We start from the raw sequence: 18,788 nt of genomic DNA on the forward strand, positions 1-18,788 counted from the left end.
GTCCGCCTCCAGCCACTGCGATCTGCTGCTGCAGCCTCCCATGTTGTGGGGTTGATGTCACAGACTTTCATGTCGCACTTGCAGACGTCTTTGTAGCGCAGTGCTGACCTCCCCACTGGTCTGACGCCAGAGCCCAGTTTTCCATAGAGGATTTCTTTGGGGAGCCGTCCATCGTCCATGCGGTGAACGTTGCCGAGCTAGCGTTCCTGGAGGGCAGCGATGTCAATGTTGAGCTTCTTCAACTCACGGTATGACAGCGGTCTTTCTACAGTCATCAACGACAGAAGGATTGTCTGTATGGCCAGGGCACATAGTCCTGACATTCCAACTTCCCAGCCGTAGAACTGGTTTTATTACCTTGTAAATAGTCTGTAAGGTTTGCAAACCCCCCCCCCTACGCTTTTGATGTTGCCAATTTTAGGTTTATAGTGGAATAATATCAGTGGCGGAACAACTACTCACAAGGTCCCGGGACAAAACACCGATTAGCCCCCACACACACACGCACGCACGCACACGTGTATGTAGCGGCGTGTAGGTGCAGGATCACAAAAAACCTAACGAGACGATTCGACTGTCCCTCACAAAGCCTGTATAGTTTTAGTGGCTAAATTGCGTTTTCTACGCCTTTTCATACAGAAGGGGATTTGTTTGGCTATGCCTATTTTTTATATACAATTTAGACAGCACAGAATTATTAAGCTACTTTAACGCATTTATTTATACAACCACATATTTCCCACATTTTGACATCAGTGATGCAGTGAAGATACAGTCTCTTTATTTCTTGACGCCAACCCTCCCCATTAATCTGGGCTTGGAACCGGCACCTAGTTGAGTTGGGTTGCTACCTTAAGTGGCTGGGTTAGGCTAAACTATATACATATTTCCAAAGACTACAATAAAACATCTTTAAAAATGTAGTCTAAGAAATCGCAGTTTAAAGAAGGTAGCCTACCTGGCAAAATTGCAAACAAATTAAAAGGCCCTCGGCATATAATCAGGCTATATCCAAGCAGTTTTTAAGAACGTATCCTACATGCCGCAATTGAATTACTTTCTGGACCAACAAGCGCGACCAGGAATGAACATTATGCACCTTCCTAGACTTGATGTATGTCGTCAGACGGATGAGGACGTTATAAGCAGCCTTTAGAACCTACCCATCATGCACTGCAGTTTTTTGCAAATTCCTCAAATGGAAAACCATTAAATACAAAAGGAACAGCTTAGTTCGACTTCAAAACATTACTATGTATTATATTTTAAGTTTGTTGTAGGGATCTTACAGATTTTCTTTTCTAAAAATTACACCATACACCGGTGCAACATAATAAGAATGTATACAAAAATGATATATATAAAAACTTTCAAGTCAGTTTTCCTTTGTTAGTGTCTTTTTCTACCTATCAGGAGTTATATCAGCATATCTTCACGTGTCTTTAGTATATGGGAGGGTCCTCTTTTTGCTGGGGGGAGGGTCCTCTACGATCCAGGGGCGGGGGCCCCGCCCGCCCCGCCTATAGCTCCGCCCTTGAATAATATGGATTTCATGAGTGAGCGTCGCCACAGGCTGGATAGTCGGCGATCCTGTGTTTATTTCCGGCGAGAAATAGATCTAATACTCGTCATGGTGATGGGCTGCTCGCACCCCAGAACTGTCAGGAAGTAGGACAACTTATCAATACCTTCCGGGAAGTTTGTAAAGGAAACAGCAAGTCGGTGGTATTTGAACCCGTATCACATATTGATCTGACAGTCAGCATCGCGCGTTTATTTTCCGTTTATACAAAGATCACGAACAACTGCATGTATGTGAATGTGTCAGGAAACAGAGTAAGCCAGCATCAGAGTAATACAACCCAGTAAACTTAGACTATTGCACCCGGCTTACCTCGGTAGCTGGGCGGTCAGGCCCAGGTCGCTGATGGCGGCTCTTCACGTCCCTTTAACGCGAGCGGGGGCAGTGCGTGTAATAAGGAACATTTCACTTTATTGATTTGTGCACCAAAATCTTTGTGATTTAAGAACATATTTGCACGGAGGCTCTGAAGATTTATGGTAACTGCACTAATAAGACACACTAATATATTTAACGAATTAATTACCTTCACACAGACCATATTATATGCTAGTTACGAATGCACTGTAATCAACCGAATGAAAATTACACTGGAGTTTCACTGGAGGGTTAAAATGTAAAGGTTTTAAATACCCCTATCCGATTGTGGTCTGCAGATTTTGACCATCTAAAATGCCTGAATCATTTGTCAGTATTAATTATTAAATTTTTTAGGAAATTATATTCGATATTGAGTGAAGTGCCCCCTCTAACACCACCCTAAACGCAACGATGCTTCTTTAGTGAAGGAATTAAACACAAGCCGAGTAACCATCGCGAACTTAAATGTTACGCCTGTTAGTTGGAAACAGTTCTTGGGTCAAGATTTGTTTCACAGGTCAGTATTGCATCCCGTCTACACTGACATTTTACAAAATCTCACTGGGCACAGAGCAGCTCAGCTGCAGCTGCAGACTCTCACTGTGCATGTTCACTGTGTTCCAACACTCACTGGCTGATATTCACTGTGCACATTCACTGGGGATGTGTCTATGGTCACTGACTGTCTACATTCATTAGCCAATGTTCAGTATTTAGTACCGTCACTGTATCTACTACCTGTACCTAATTCCGCTTCTGATTGGACTCTTACCGTTTGCTTAAGCCAATGGAGGTAAAATACACTAGCTTGTTACTTTAACCCAATTCTAAAGGATTACCAAGTAACTCAAAGCAGTTTTACAAGTATTTGTATTTACAGTATCTACTGATAAGTTTGACAGATGTCAAACAGCAAACTTACACTGTTAATACAGGATAATGCAGCAATGGTCAATCACAGAAAATAAGTTTGCTTTTATATTTAATCATAAGATGATTAAATGACATGAGTTGAAAGCCCCCTTTTTACAATTTCTGATCTGGGTTTCCTGGGGTTTTTTCGCGCTGTAGCGGCATGGTGGACATGGCAGGTCGTCGTGTCGATCACAGCTTGTCCAGGAAGTTGTCGAGAGCTGGGATGCCCTCCTTCAGGCCCTTGCGCTTACGGGTCTCCGCCACCACCTGGCTCGGTCGGCTGTTCTCGTCATACGGGTCACCCGGGAGGATCTGCCAGTGGTCGAACACGCACTGCGGGAAAGCCTGACCCCCAGTGTTGGACCGCAAGTCTGCCGTGAAACCTGTGTGCAGAAAGAGCATCCACTTTCCGATAAATTGTGTAGAATCTACGTCGTAGGAAGCCTCCCAGCCTATGCTGTAGCCCAGGGGTCCTCAAACTTTTCTGAGCAAAGATCTGTGTCAGATTTTCATCCAAAGGTAGATGTCCGGAACAATTTAGAATAAGAAAACAGCATTTCGTGAAGTTTAATGAGTTAAGAATAACCTTCCACATAGACATCAATATATAGCAAAAATGAGAACATTTTGACTCTCTGTCATTAAGGGGGGGGATTGTGTGTCAAGCTACAGCACATGGTATGTGGCTACGCAGTTACCTACGACGTAGATTCTACACAAAAGTGTAAATCAGCTTTTAGTCCACAATCCTGTAGTACTTCCTCGGCCGACATCGCTTCATGATTTAAATACTTTGGAAGAACTTACCGAAGGACTCGTTTACCGGAAGATACGCCTTCACCACGAATATAGGTGTTCCTGCCACTTGGGACTCCTCAAAAACATGGCCTCGTTTCCTGTTCAGGACACCGTAGATACCCCCGACGACGTGCTCCGGACACTGTGGGGGATACCGTCAGCCATTTATTAGAGCGTGCGTGAGAAACGTAAACATGCCCTGCTACTCCAAGGGGATTTTCGCCCCCTGAAATAGAAAACGTTCCATTTAATTTCTGTTTCAGTTCATGGTCTAGTTATGTCCTGTCTTGAGTACTCAATGTACTCGTTGTGCTAAAATAGTAATTCTGCCTTTCAATGCAATGGTATTACTCTATAAATATTAATTCCTATAAATATTCCTATTTTGTACTTTTAAGTGATTTGAACCAGTACTTTCTAACTTTAAACCAGAGGCAGAAAGTTCAAGTCGAGAAAGGACGAATCCAGATCAATGTTTTGTTACATACAACCTGTTAAATACTTTGTGACTGTTTATACCCAATTAGTTGGTTGAAACTAAATCTTGGGTTTAGATTTGCACTTTCTGGACCTGAACTTTTCACCTCTGTTGCAAATTCCCCGTAAAGCTAACTCAATTAAATTGATTTATATATGGCAACCTTTCCAGCCAGTTACTCTAGAGAGCTTAATGAAGCAGCGTCACTGCAAGACATGATACAAATGATTGATGGCATCAAATAACTGCCACATCACTGGCGAGTTTATACAGCAGTATTATACCATGGAGAAGAAGCAGAAATGGATGCTAGTAAAGGTCTGGGAAGGTCACCTGTATCTCCACCAGGTAGATGGGCTCCATGATCTTGGGTTTGGCTGTGAGCACAGAGGCGTAGAGCACTCGCCGTGTCGTGGGGATGATCTGGCCCCCGCCTCTGTGGATGGCGTCGGCATGAAGCGTGACATCGTGGATGTCGAACCGCACGCCCCTCATGTTCTCCTCGCACAGGACGCCCTGGTACACGACAGCAGAAGCGTCACTCCCCTTTGCGTTTTTTACTTGTAGGTCACCTATTCTTGACCTAAACACTCGTGATGTAAAACCCACACCCTGTATGGTCTTCCCTCGATATGAATTTTTATTTAATGAATGTGATCAATCATCAGGCTAGTGTGTTGTTCTGCAAGTTAGAGCCTGAAGGTTGCTGGTTCAAATCCCGTGATCAGCAGGATGTTTTCACCGTTGGCCCTTAACTCCAATTACTCCAGGACTCGCTGACCCTGCTGTTTTCTCAAATGTACATCACATTGGATAAAATTGCCCAATAAATAAAATACACTGAAATATAACCTCCAAAATCTGCTTTACCTCTTTGGTTGCCCACTGGAAGCCAGCCACAACGCTGTCTTTAATTTCGTTCAGGTACTGGACCCCCTTGGTGATATCCACTAGGATGTTAGGTCCACTTCCATCAGGCCCAAAGCACCAAATCTTGCGGGCCTCGGTCACCTCCCATTCGTACTTCTCGGCCAAGTAGCGAGCGCGCTGCTTTAGCTCCTGTCGCGCGCTAACATCCCCCTTGTCGATGTCTTCCGCCAGACCGTCCGGGAAGGGTCGCGCTTTCATGTACAGCCGGTTGTGCTTGTTGGGGGACTTGGACAGGCAGACTTGGTCGGAGTCGTCGCTCACTGTCTCTCGGTAGGAGACCACGGGATCCGATTTCTGCGGATACGGAACATTCCGCAGTCCATTTGCAGTTCGTAAATACAGGGCGTAGCTGTCCAGATTTAATCCTACGGTCGCAGCAGCTCTTACTTTCAGTGGGATGCAGGCGTGGTCCTCCTCCAGGTCTTTCAGGCAAATCTCCAGATGCAGCTCCCCAGCCCCAGCCACGATGTGTTCGCCCGATTCTTCAATGATGCACTGATGACACAGAGAGGACAAGTTTGAAGAAACTCGCTGATCCAAAACACGCCTTTGGCTACATTTCGGCTTCCCCTAAACGATAACAATTTAACAAACGATAACAATAACTTCTTTCCTGAAGTTTTCCTCGAAAGTGACTCTTTTACTCATTCATGTAGCTGGACATTTTCCCAGAGCAGCTTATTCATAGGGACAGCGGCAGGTCCTTTACAGGAACTATACCCATCAGTGTTGAGGTTACGGGGCCACATCACGACCCCGGAGACCCACCTGAACCATGGGGTCAGACTTGGCTAGTCGCTTGAGCCCCTCCACCAGTTTGGGTAGATCAGCTGGGTTCTTCGCCTCCACGGCGACACGCACCACGGGGCTGACGCTGAACTTCATCACTCGCATGTTGTGGGCATTTTCGAAGGTGGTGATGGTGCCCGTCTTCACCAGGAACTGGTCCACGCCCACCAGGCCCACGATGTTGCCACAGGGCACGTCCTCAATGGGCTCCACGTACCGACCCATCATCAGGATGGTCCTGTCACAGAAAGGCTCGCGGGTTTGTACTGTCAAAAACATCTCATCTAATTCAATTCAGTGAAAAATCAAAACACTGGTGGACAGCTGGTTTTAATCTACGACTAAAGGGGTCCGAACCTGTCTGGAGTGGGACTAATAATAGGTCTCCTTACACCTCCCCCCCACTGCCTTTCTGTAGGTGAGAGCAAGCTGACCACAAAGAGCAGCCACCCAAAGCAGCACCCAGGGAGCTGGGGCTTAAGGACCCACATACGTGTTAAAGGGCAGGTTCGAACCAACAACCTACCACCTATAAGCACAGAAGCTTAGCCCACTGAGCCACATGCTGTAGATCTAGAAAATACAGTATATTCTGATATCTGTAAAAATTATACTTCTTTATAAACATCAGAGCCCTTATAGTCCAATCACAAATCTTAATAGTTATGAAACCAGTGATGTCAGTGATGCCCCTTGTACTGCATAAATAATTCATTAAAAAGGTCATTCGCTGTCTTTCTTTATCCTTCCCCTTTTTAGCTGTGGCTTGTAACCAGCTGTAAGCATCGTCTCTCGTCCTCAATGACGAAGCGACGTGTCAGATGGATGTTAGTGTAACTCACCTTTGAATGGGCTTCAAGTACAGGTCCTCCTTCTTTCCAGGCGTGTAGTTGGGTCCCATGATGCGGACCTTCTGGCCGGTGGCTACCGTGCCTGAGAAGACCCGGCCGAAAGCGTAGAATCGGCCCTTGTCCGAGGTGGGCACCATTTTGGAGATGTACATCATGAGGGGGGCCTTGGGATCACAGTTCTTTATACCTGCAGCAAAAAAAATAAATAAATCACACAATCTTGCTGAAATGGACAGAACAGAAAGGGGAGGGGAGCTGTGAAGTAATGCCATCTTCTCACCCATGGCTGACTCGTCGTCTCCCGGACCCTCATATAGCAGCTCGCAGCGATACCGCTGAGCGGTGACAGGCGAAGGCAGGTGGATGGTTATCATCTGAAGAAGGGCGTCCCCTGCTGGCAGCCATCGCCGCATGACTGCCTGAGTAGCACAGGAAGTGATGGGGTGTCTCTAGAACACTCTCAGGAGATACGCTAACAGAGTGTGGATCATGTGACCTCCATGTCAGGGTTTCCTGGGTCTGGCTATAATGGCCAGAGCCATACCTACCATTAAGAACACCGAGGTGAAGGCCTCAGTAGTGTTTGTCTGCAATTTTAATAACCACAACCCATTACAGGACAAAGCTGAGACACCTAGTGCTTCTGACCTGGGTATTTGCTAAGGCCCTGTTTATGAACTTCGATAATCTATGAAAACTGAATGTCTATTTTATACCTAAATAGTATTTAGTGCTGTTGGAGATTAATCAAGTCAGGACAAGTAACATATAATCAGCCGTGTAACAGTAATTTTCTTCTTATATCAGCCATACCGAGTAATTAGTGGTAGATGCACCATCTGGATAATTACTTCATAACAATGAGGCTTTGTTAATGAAGACATCTTGCTGGAAGAACCACGACATAAACAAAGGACCAGACCCAGAACAAAGCAGGTTCTCCAAGCAGATCCGGGGGAAATGTTATGCCACTTTTCTTCCAATTAACCTCTTAATAACTGTGTTTCAAAATGTCTACAGGCTATTTAACAGTTTAACAAAGCTGTAGTTTTTTTAATTATAATGACTCATTAATATAAAAATAAATTTCCATAATAATCCAAAAATAAAATATGAATGAATGCTTCGGAGCGTTGCGTGACTAAAACACCTTGAGCAGCGGCTTCCCTTCCTTCTCCTTGTCTTCTGCGTCTAACTTCACGTCGAGTTTCTCAATCAGTTTCTGGGTCTCCTCCTTCTTGAAATTCATGATGGCATCAAAAACCTGTTGGCCAAAATGTCAAAAAAAAAAGAACACAGGTCATGCATTTCACAAGAGTTCCAAAGCTTGCAACGATGCACAAAATCACCAACACAACGGCCAAATCACTCCTAAATGTCTACAGAACTAATCCCTGACCAATAATTCACTATAAATAATCTACTAAATAACTTGGACGTAGTTACTTTAAATATAGGATCCAAGACGAGTTGGCAGAAAGTTCTTGGAAGCTTCTTGCCCTCTGCATTAGTTGCTGTTTTGCTGAATTTTCCAACTTCGGGGTCAAAGTACCTAGAAAAAGGCAAACCTTGATTGGAGCTGCCTTTGTCCCCTTAAACACTAAATATCAAAGCAGTATAGTGTGGCTCCCAGATCCCAAAGGCATGTGACGACATGTTCCTCGGCAGGAACCACAGACTCATCAAATGACCCCATGAGCACCATGTCCGGACTCACTTGTCTCCCCAGAGCTTCTTCATCATGTCTTCTACTTTCTTGGCACGGTCCGCTAGCGACATCTCTGCCTTCTTGTCCCCCTTGGCAGTAAATTTGGCCACGTACATCTCAGCAAACTGCTTCAGCGTGAAAGCCCAACCATGGAGACCTGACCCAAATCCTACCGTTCCAACAACTGGGTCGACCTATGATACACACAAAGCAAAACCATGGTCAGAAGACAGTGTAATGTTCATTTATAGATAACTACTGCATTTAGCATTTATACAGAGCTGCTTCTCGATCAAAACCAACCATAATGTTGCCCATTGGCCCATGCTCTCCCTCTCCATAGGTTGAGATGATGACGTTGACGTTCTCTACAATACGCTGGAACGTTTGATAGAGCTCATCTGTTTCAAGCTGCAGCTCCAGCAGAGCCCTGTCCATCTTGTTCATCATAAGAACCGGTTTTATCCGCTCTGCGATGGCTTGCCGGAGCACGGTCTCCGTCTGTACACAGACACCTGTAGGAAAAGTCCCCATTCAGGACAACGCTTTGCTCAATCCCTGACACACATACCCACACAACTTAAACTTCAATTTCACGTTAACTTTGGTAAAAGAAAGTAAAACATTGCAGACACAAAATTCAGGCTTGTACTCTAAAACAATGTTTCCCAACCCAGTCCACGTTTTTGCTTTCTCTCAGCTCCCAGCGCACCTGTACCAGGTATTCGATGTTCCTGATTGGCTGGGAGCTGGGAAGGAGCAAAAATGTGGACTGTCCAAGGTTCCCTGAGGACTGGGTTGGGAAACACTGCTCTAAAAACTGTGGCCAATTTATCGCGCGAGAACTACAAATGTTCCCAAAAAATTGTCTCAAATCAAGCTTTCACTCTCAAAACAATGAATAATCAAATGGTAAAAGTTCAAGAGTGGAAACACTCAGAACGACAATAAATCATAAAAGTGTAGCTCTCTGTACATCACTCTAGTCCCAACGTACCTGAGACACAGTCGACAACTACAAGTGCACCATCGGTAACTCTGAGTGCGGCTGTCACTTCAGAAGAGAAATCGACATGGCCAGGGGAGTCAATGAGGTTTATCAGGAAACCAGAGCCATCCTTGCACTGTTTAATGAAGGCCAGGTCATTCTCCTGGAGCTCGTAATACAACGAAATAGCGCTGAAAGGGAAACAATTGACTTCAGTGCCACCAAATACGATCAGATCGTAAGCTAAGATCTTAACAATTGTGGTCCCTCAGTGGTTTGAATCAGAACAATTTTGGCCTTGTTTTAGATGGTGAAACCTACGTTGATTTTATGGTGATACACCTCTCTTGCTCATCTTTCCGTGTATCTGTGAACCTGGTTTCCCCAGCCCGTGCCGAGGCAATGATGCCTGCTTTGCAGACCAACGAGTCAGTCAGCGTAGATTTTCCATGGTCTACGTGGGCAATCACAGACATGTTCCTGATATTGGACTTCTTGTCCATGATTGCCCGGATCTGGTCTACAGTGAAGTTCACCTGTTAACCAAGCATAAGAAATTCATTTAATTTCTTATATTAGATATAGTAGGGAGCTTTTTACAAACAGATCTACACAATGCCCATCCTAGAGAAAGCAAAAAAAACATATAAAATGTTTTGTTTTTCTTTATCGGGAAAATGGGCCCTGTAACAGTTTTTAAGTCTCAAAAAAAATATTCGATTGGCGGCTGTGGTTAACAATTGTACGGTTTCTCTAGATCTTTCATTTCAGTTTTTTTTTTTTGTACAGATTGAGGGAAACTGAAGGGCCGCTATATGTGGAATACGTAACTTCCAAACTAACATTTGCCGCATTCTCGCAACACAATGCGCACGTACCAGAAATATACCGGGGTGCATACAGATCACTGAAACGCAGCCTGCGGCACAACGCAGGCAATCATCAAGAATATAGTCAATTATTGCATAAACGTCCACTGTGCTTCCAGAACCTTCCCTAAACCAGCCTCTGATTACATGCCAACAGACTGCTGCAGCCGCAGATAAAATGGGCGTTAACTCGCTATTAATAACAAGGGGTAACGTTATTCCAACTGTATTTATACTTGTTCGTGGGCAGATGGTGTACCATAACCAACAGCAGTCAAAGAGTAAAGATTAGATTACAGAAGATCTTTTAAAACAGTCAAAATCATTTATGCATAAATGCCAGTTTGTTAATACAAAATATGTGGCGCATTGACAGCAGGCTAAATCTCCTATTAGCAAGGTCCTCGATAGTACGGCACGAATTCCAAATATATAATATTATTTTTTTTCACAACACTGTAATATTGTTAATGTATACAAATTTAGATCGTTGTCGCTAGATAAAATATAGGCTGTATATTCTTTCGTGACTGGCATGTATCATTGCCATTCCGAAAATAAAACCTGCAGATTCGAAAAGTACAAGTGATGACAACTGACAAGTTAGAGGATAATTATTGAGAAACACTGGAACTATTGTTTTAAACATGTCAATCTACGAAATCAGAATGAAAATCCGTACCATTTTGCGTTTTATTCCCCAACCTCAGACTCGGCCGGACGGACTGACGGGCGACGCGTCTCCGCTGGGCGACTTCGGGGAAAGAGGGAGAATATGACGCAGTTTCTTAGTTTATGCTGCAGCACCCTGCATATAGGGTCATGTGGAACAAGTCATATGCGACGGATCGACCCCAAAACCCGAACAAACAGCAATCTATCCCCGTTAATGTACGAAAAAAAACACAAAAAACACCGTAGCTACGCCGCTTTTCTATAGGAGCAGATGCGCAGGTCAAATTACCGCAACTCAGGGTTCCTGCTACGTAACAAGAAAACTGCATGTGGGTGCATTTGTATGTAAAATGACTGATATTATTATTGTTGTTGCTCGTATTATCGTTGCTGATAATTAATAACAATGAGGAGAAACTCACATTCAGATATTACCAGTTAACGGTATAGAAACAGTTGTGAGAAAAAGTTTGTGAACCCTTTGGAATTATATGGATTTCTGCATTAATGGTTCCTAAATGTGATGTGACCTTCATATAAGTCATTATAATAAATAGAGAAGGCCACATTTGACAAACACTTGCATATAACATTAGCAGGCTGCAGTATCTGTTTGCATTCTGGGATTGGCCGCATATGTCAATAATCAAACTGAAGCAGAAATGTCAGAAATCTTTATGTAAAAATAAAACACAGTTCCAGACTGTCACGTTTTTATCCAGATTTATACATGTATATAAAATAAGTTTACATTATACGTTATGCGCACCCATAGTGTGATTACAATTCACTGTGTTTTTCTTTCTGCGTTTGTTTTTTTAGTTTTCTCTTATGTAAACCTGCTGCCTTTATACATTACAGTTCAGAATGACCGGAAGCAGGCTGGACGTTCGCTGCATTCTGCCTGCTCGTCATTAAAGAATAAAAGCAGCTCAGCTACGAGTGTCAGAATCCGGTTATTTCTGCAAGTTGGCTTATAAAACAAACTGTTTAGAATCAATCAGAAGGGAAGATTAGCTTGCCGCTCCGACCCTCCGGTTTTAATTAATGTGCAGTTGGTGTAATCGGTTACGTAATTTTGGATTCTACGCTTCAACATAATTTGGGCCATAACCACCAACAGGAAATTACAATAGACCTACAAAAAGAGGGAATCAGTTCTAGCTAGCATCAATTTCGCTTTGTGAAAACTGCCACCACCTTACATAAAAATTTGAATCCATCCTGGCTGGATCTGCAGCTGAATATGACTTTTAACAACATGGTTGTTTTTCAGCCTTTCCCAGGGCTGAACATCATTCGGCGTTTTCATTTCTGGTTTGTATTCATTTGTACGTTTGTATCTCTCTTGTAGGTTGAATATTTCACGAATATAAAGCAACCTGCAGATAACATGTTTTAATTCAAATTATTAAAATATTAAAATGAAATAATTAGATGAACGGAATAACAAAACATTTGACAAATACATGGATTGAAAGAGATAACTAAATATCTTTTTAAAACCTCTGTTAGGCCTAACAACGAGAAGTTTACTTAACCCATACAGTTTATGGTCACAAGCTGGAATATATAACTAAACGTGTGTGTGTGGTACAATTTAAAACAAGTATGTAACTTCGTATACTTTCAAGCTTTTATTTTGAAAATTGTAGCTCCTTGCGTCACCGGAAGTACTTCTTTCGAACTCAAATGCCGCTTTTTCCGAGTTATGAATCTGTCTTGTCGAAAGATGTTCTGGAGTCTTACTGGAAGGGTTGTTTAAAACTACCCTTATTTTAGGGATTCTTTGATTATGGTTCTTACCAGCAGTATACTTGTATGTATTTGACGTCATGTTTATTTCGCTTGTGAAAGAAACTCTGTGAGGCGTAGAATGTCCCCGAGCGATTGCCTGGTCATTTGGACTGAACAAAACGACGACATTGTCAGAAAGTGGAAGGTACTTGAATGGTCCTCTTTGGTACACTACCGAACAGCATTTTTTTGTACTGTAGTTAGCGACTGCGATTTGCTCTCGATAGGTGGCGTAGTGGTTCAAGACGTTAAGTCCCGGGAAGAGTGTTTATTTTGAGTCGCTTCAGTGAAATATCCAGCTGTATTAACGGGTTGAAAAGGTTGTTTTAAAGCAGATTAATAATTAGTCATTTTAAGAGTTTTGTTTATGTCTTAGTGCGCAGAGAGAAAACATAATGCAAATGGACAAGATGTACGCCGTCAGTACTACAACGAACTGTGCAGCCTGCTTCACATAGTACAAGGTACGTCGGGGGGAAATGTCAGGGCTGTATGTGTCTTGGCACGGGCGTGTGTCCACATGCAGTCTATCGGCCCTTTTCGCCTTTTGCAGGAGCTCCGTGTGTCGCTGCGAGCCTTGAGCTTGAACTGACGGTGCTTTACAATACTTTGCTGTTTTCACTGAGCCTCTCAAAGTTTGGTGAAGCGGGAGACTTACTGACCCAAGGGATCATTAGAGGTATTAACGCTGATACCCAGCTTTTGGTTAAACTTTACTCGACGAGGCAAGTAATATAGTATTATATTATTAATTAACCACAAACTAAGTCAAACATTCTGTGCCTTTTATATGTTCTCATTGAATATATTTAAACAAATGTCTAGTTAAGTCATGGTGTGTGCTACTTAAACCTTGGTTGGTATAAAGCTATCAGTTATTCATAATTAGATCGCCAAGTACAGTCTTTTATTTTGTGGCACACTTTTCCAAAGTTTTGGAAGCCTTTGGATGTCAGCCCCCCAGTTCAGACCTTCTGCTGCTCTGGCATGAGTTTCTGGAGAAGTTCCAGAGCCCCAAGCTCCTCCCCAGCACCCATGCGCTCCTGTGTGTGCAGTGGACCCTATGGCTGTCTACACAACAGCTGGACAGTATCCAGAAGCTGCTTCTGCCAGACTCTCAGGTATGATAGTGGGGTGATGGGCAGCATTACTTTGTGTTTGTTCCAGGCAGCTTGTATTAAATCAGTTATTCAGGCATGTAGCTGAATGATCACCCTTTAGAATCCAACTTTCTGATGACAGCTTACAGCTTTAGGATCTAGATTCTCTCTAGTCAGTTCTTCCAAAACAAATGCACCATAAATCCAAACGTTCCAGACTCAAAAGGAAAACCTTAAATATGCATCTGGTTTAGGGTCTAATGCAGTGTTTCCCAACCCAGTCCTTGGGGAATCCCGGACAGTCCACGTTTTTGCTCCCTCCCAGCTCCCAGTGTGCCTGGACCAGGTATTCGGTGTTCCTGATTGGCTGGGAGCAGGGAGGAAGCGAAAACGTGGACTCTCCGGGGTTCCCCGAGGACTGGGTTGGGAAACACTGGTCTAATAGGCTCCTGGGACAGCCACCTTGCATTTTATTGGTTATCTCAAGATTCTCTGCCTTTCAGGATGGGATCACGTCACTGTCTCCAGTAATTCAAAACATCCAGGTTAGCCCTGAAGAGAACCCCTCCCTTCTGCTAATAATGGCCCCCATGGCGTTGAAGGAGCTGGCTCACATCTGCACTGTTGTCACACGAGGTCATTACCTGTTTTCTTTGTTGTTCTCCAAGACCGGTGTCACCTACAAGGTGCCTCTCTGCTGTAGTAGAGCGATATATAAATGGCAAATTCCCCTCAAGATGAACACTTATCATGTATGGGCAGTAATTTGTATATTCAGTGCAATTTGTATATTTTTAGTATATTTTTTATTACTCTTGTGCTTCACATTGAGTCGATTGAATTTTCAATTTCGTTGTTCAAGTGACAATGACAGTAAAGGTTTATCTTATAACCAACTTGATCCGAGTTACGCAGAGCGTATGGGAGCATTAACACAGAAAGGCAACCTGTGTCTGAAATGTACACTTTCATTTGTGTAATATGCATTCTTTAGCATGTATTATTAGTCTGTTTTTGCCTGCCTACAAGGCATCGTGAATGGCATGGGAAAGTAAATCCGGCTCGGCTGAAATTTGACTTATGCGGAGGTTTGCGAAGTGGATTTCTTCTGTCAGTCGAGAACTGCCTGTATTGCAAATAATTTGTTTATTTTCTAACCTCTGCCCAATGGAAATAGGCTGCATTGGAAATCATGGCGTCAAAACCTCATGACTCTTGGATTCTGTCAGGTCTCAGTGTCCTCATCTTTCAGGTGTAGGAAAGATGAAAGAGGACAAAGACTCAGAGGCTGTCCAGATCCTTCAGGATGCCTCCATGCTGCCCGCTCCCACGTCACTCCTGGCAGAGATCCACATGCTGACTGGCATCTGTTTGGCCAGGCTGGTGAGGGCCACTGCATTAACTCTTTACATGATATTTCTAATCTTTTTTTTAATCCTCCATCATTACATGCTGCTTTGATGGATGTTTCGCTATAGGTAATACCGTATAAAACAGTGTTTTTCATTGAGTATTTGGGTGTGCTGTCCACATAGGATCGACCTTCAGCCTTCATGTCCATCTGGCTCAGTGCTTGACGCTTCCTGTTCACAGGGCAGACCTCAGAGCTCCCTGCAGTGTTACAGGAGAGCACTGGAGATGGGCGCCTGCTCACGGACCGTCCTCTACCAGGGCTCCCTGCTACACAGGCAACTGGAGAATGGCCCAGCTGAAATCGAGATGCTCCGTCTCCTTTGCACCGTAAGCGATTCCTCACGCTTAAGCCCATCTGGATGCCTGGGCGTTCCCCCGTGGGCCGTGTAACGTGACGCCCTTGTGGCGGGCGGACTCTCCTGTCCTATTGTGTGCAGGCCGCCCTCTCGCCGGTTTCGTGTGATCCATCCAGCACCTGGGTGCCTCTGCTTACCCCGGATATGCTGCTGGGCGGCCCAGCATGTGACTCGGTCTTCGCGATGCCTTCCCTACTTGAGATACAGCACACCCTGGCACACAGGTGTCTGCATTGCGGAAGGTGACTGTCTGATATTCAGAGATACTTCACTTCGGTAATATCCCTCTGAATCTTCATATTATAATTTACGGTTGCTGTATAAATGTACTTCCTTTAGGATTTCGGAGGCAGCAGAAAACTATCTTGACCTCCTGGCTACATTGCAGTGCGACCTAAAACAATTGGTAACATTCTCTTTAGCCTTTTTATTAAATGTAACTCTTTTAATGTACTTTTTAAATAATGTGCTCATAAATTAATCACTAATTTTGGCATGTAGATTGTGATGGTTCTAGAAGTACTCAATTACATGTTAAACATTTATTGAACATTTATTAGGCCTCTGTTAAGTTTTCTGTATGAATATTTTAGGTAAACACAGATGCCAACTCAAGGCTGCCCAGAGTGCCTGATATCTACCTGGAGGCTGCAGTCACCCTCCTCAAGGCCGAGAGATACTGGGATTCCATAACAGTCTGTGAAGAAGTCATTATGAAAACTGCGGATCTCATCCCGGACAGACTTGTGTTGGAAATGCCCCATAGGACTGAGCAGGACGGTGGCTCTTTGGCGCCATTCTCTCCTGAGATGAGGGGGCTGTTTGCAAAGAGTGGAAAGGCAGAGGAAAGGCTGAACTACGTCTTTTGGGCGGGGGCTGCTTTCCTCATAGAGGGCCAGGCCTACGGCTGGATGAAGGAGAGTAAGGGAGAGATAACTGCTTTAACTAGGTAAGGCTTCCATGGTACTCTGATGCTTTCAGAAGGCTTGTGGTTCTGGCTCCTGGGACATGACATAATGGCTATTTTTATTACTTGGTAAATTAGCTAAAAGTGGTATAAACTCAGGTTTCTAACCCTCACTTCTTCGTAGTTTATGTAAAAATGCTAACGCTGCTTCCGTTTGGACTTTATTATTTTGGATATTTCAGATCCATCAATCTCCTGGTGAAGGTGCGTCTTAAAAACGAAGGTCAGCGTCAGTCCGGAGCGTTTCTCCGTTTTGATCATTACCGCCATCAAATTCAGTCGGATGTAACAAACCACCGTGTGTGTCTCAGAGTGGCAGCATCGAGACCCTGGAGACAGTGCTGCGAGTAAGGTGGCAGATTTACAGAGGCTGAAGGCTCTGGCGCTAGCTAGCCGCGGCGTCGGGTTTATGGACAGGAAGCAGGAAGGCGCAGCTTTGCAGGATTTCCAACTCAGTCTTCAGGCTTCTCCAGGTATGGTGGGACTTTGAAGGCTGAGATTAGAATGCAATGGCGGCGCTTCATTTCTCCTTGTTTCTCATCTTGCTCTCCATGAGATGCACGGACACGCATATGGAGCAAACGAGGTTAGGAGCCTCGCTCAAGGGCCCAACGGCGGCGTCTGTCTGTCAGCCGTGGGATTTGAAGCAGTAACCTTCCGATCGCCGGATCACTGACTGACTTTCCGATCGCCCTAACCTGCTGAGCCACTCGATACCCCCAGAATACTTACACACACTTGCTTTTCAGCTGCCATAATTGACATTTTATATTCATTTCTTAGTAACACTATAATAAATTGACTGACTTTTGAGGTGTTGATCTGAAGCCAGAGGCTGCTGTTCTCCCTGTACTCACAGGGACTGAAGTGGTGGAGCTCTTGCTGACACAGGTTCTTTGGAAAATGGGGCGTGAAGAAGAAGCCACCACCTTCTGGAAAAGCACCCGGAGAACCAGTCAGGTGCCTGAACTAGTGCCAAACTGCTCAAGGTGCGGAGTCTCACTGCTATAAACAGTAGATAATGGTCACAATCATTTCATTACTGGCTTTTGCTTTATTAATAGTCTGAATCCCGTTGTTTGTTATGTGATATTCAGCTCATCATTAGGCCTATGCAATTCGCTATTTTAGCCATATTTTGTCTTGTATAAGTGTATCGGGTTTTGAACAACACAGCCGTGAACTCTGTTACCGACATTACGGTAATGCCGTTTGCAGGAATGCTGCAGTTTTCCTGCATTTACAGTCCTACCTTCAGGAGAAGATGCAGGCAGATTCCGAGAGCCTGAAGAAAATGAAACTTGGCAGTGAAGCTGAAGTGTGACTCGGACCTTCTTGGAAAACATCTGGATCTGTTATTACAGCTTATTTTAATTATATGAATGTGTGAGAAATTCATTATAGCAATAGGAGAAAGTCTGGAAGTAAAGAGTAAAGCAGAAAGACTAAATAGCTGTACATTGGTAACCTTATATTACACTGTGCGGTTGTGTATATATATCACTTAAATTGCAGTTTGTTTTTATTTATAGCAACAGTGCACACCTTTTGTGTGTTAACTTTTGTCTAAAGGTTTATCTTGGTGCATAAATATGGAATATTTTCCAACAGTTAGCCATGAATGTTTTACACCACAGATTTTCAAGACCACAAAGCTGACTTTATCTTGGTATAGTTGATCTGGTAGTTATCCTGTTTAATCTCCGATGTCCATGGAGGTTACTAAGTATTTTAATGCGTGAGGGTTTTGCTATTGTAATATTTTTATGCAGCCTTACTAACTGAAACGTTCCATTAATCAGGGTTTTTTCCATCTCAGTCAAAAACGGAACGGTGTAAGAGCAAGGAAATGTGCTTAAATTTTCTTTCCCAGATTAGTCATTTTAAGGCATCTAGTTCCTACTGTAGTGTTTTGAGGTTAATAATGACTTATAGGAAGCATATAGGTGTTTTTTTTTTACCAGGAAGTTTTTCCAGGTTGCCAAGACATTTTAATGACAATTTTATGCATAATAATTCTTATTAACAAATCATTTGTAAAGTTCAACACAAGGTGATTTTAAGAAGTTAAGGTTATTGTCCAACAATGTCATAAACCCTGCGTTATTGTCTTTAGTGTATGAAACCGTAAGAATGCATTGCTAATTAAAAAGTTACAAATAATCCAAAATACTTAAATTACACAATTTTATACATATTGTATTAAATTATT

General features: G+C 43.5%; 2 protein-coding genes across 3 annotated transcripts; one reads left to right on the forward strand and one right to left on the reverse strand.

Moving 5' to 3' along the window:
• Nucleotides 1–2,795: 2,795 nt before the first annotated feature.
• LOC125722679 (elongation factor 2-like) lies at nt 2,796–11,176 on the reverse strand. Its single transcript, XM_048998882.1, has 15 exons — nt 10,951–11,176; nt 9,721–9,935; nt 9,409–9,590; nt 8,715–8,926; nt 8,421–8,605; nt 8,150–8,255; nt 7,854–7,967; nt 6,984–7,122; nt 6,695–6,890; nt 5,832–6,090; nt 5,451–5,558; nt 5,004–5,357; nt 4,467–4,649; nt 3,665–3,797; nt 2,796–3,240 (listed from the first exon to the last, which is right to left on the reverse strand). Exons 1-15 carry the CDS (start codon nt 10,951–10,953, stop codon nt 3,047–3,049), a joined length of 2,583 nt encoding a protein of 860 aa, XP_048854839.1. The 5' UTR covers nt 10,954–11,176; the 3' UTR covers nt 2,796–3,046.
• Nucleotides 11,177–12,625: 1,449 nt separating this feature from the next.
• Nucleotides 12,626–18,186, forward strand: fancg (FA complementation group G). Of its 2 annotated transcripts, XM_048984755.1 has the most exons (14): nt 12,626–12,885; nt 13,117–13,204; nt 13,294–13,419; nt 13,674–13,861; nt 14,344–14,476; nt 15,093–15,223; nt 15,434–15,580; nt 15,691–15,851; nt 15,949–16,015; nt 16,203–16,558; nt 16,759–16,799; nt 16,888–17,049; nt 17,436–17,565; nt 17,795–18,186. In XM_048984755.1, exons 1-14 carry the CDS (start codon nt 12,820–12,822, stop codon nt 17,898–17,900), a joined length of 1,902 nt encoding a protein of 633 aa, XP_048840712.1. In that variant the 5' UTR covers nt 12,626–12,819; the 3' UTR covers nt 17,901–18,186. The 2 variants fall into 2 exon arrangements, 1 of the variants encoding a protein (XP_048840712.1); XR_007383632.1 differs by lacking the exon at nt 17,795–18,186 and having other exon boundaries at nt 16,759–16,780.
• The last annotated feature ends 602 nt before the right edge of the window (nt 18,187–18,788 follow it).

Source organism: Brienomyrus brachyistius, chromosome 2 (genome assembly GCF_023856365.1).
Source record: "Brienomyrus brachyistius isolate T26 chromosome 2, BBRACH_0.4, whole genome shotgun sequence".
NCBI classification, from domain to species: Eukaryota; Metazoa; Chordata; class Actinopteri; order Osteoglossiformes; family Mormyridae; genus Brienomyrus; species Brienomyrus brachyistius.

Coding starts and splice junctions, on each gene's coding strand:
- LOC125722679 (XM_048998882.1), bottom strand. Junction 8,606..8,714: donor GGCCAATGGGCAACATTATG/GTTGGTTTTGAT, acceptor TGTGTATCATAG/GTCGACCCAGTTGTTGGAAC. Junction 3,241..3,664: donor TCCGGTAAACGAGTCCTTCG/GTAAGTTCTTCC, acceptor TTCTGCACACAG/GTTTCACGGCAGACTTGCGG.
- fancg (XM_048984755.1), top strand. CDS start 12,820: ATGTCCCCGAGCGATTGCCTGGTCATTTGGACTGAACAAAACGACGAC. Junction 13,205..13,293: donor CCTGCTTCACATAGTACAAG/GTACGTCGGGGG, acceptor CGCCTTTTGCAG/GAGCTCCGTGTGTCGCTGCG. Junction 15,581..15,690: donor TGCTCCGTCTCCTTTGCACC/GTAAGCGATTCC, acceptor TATTGTGTGCAG/GCCGCCCTCTCGCCGGTTTC.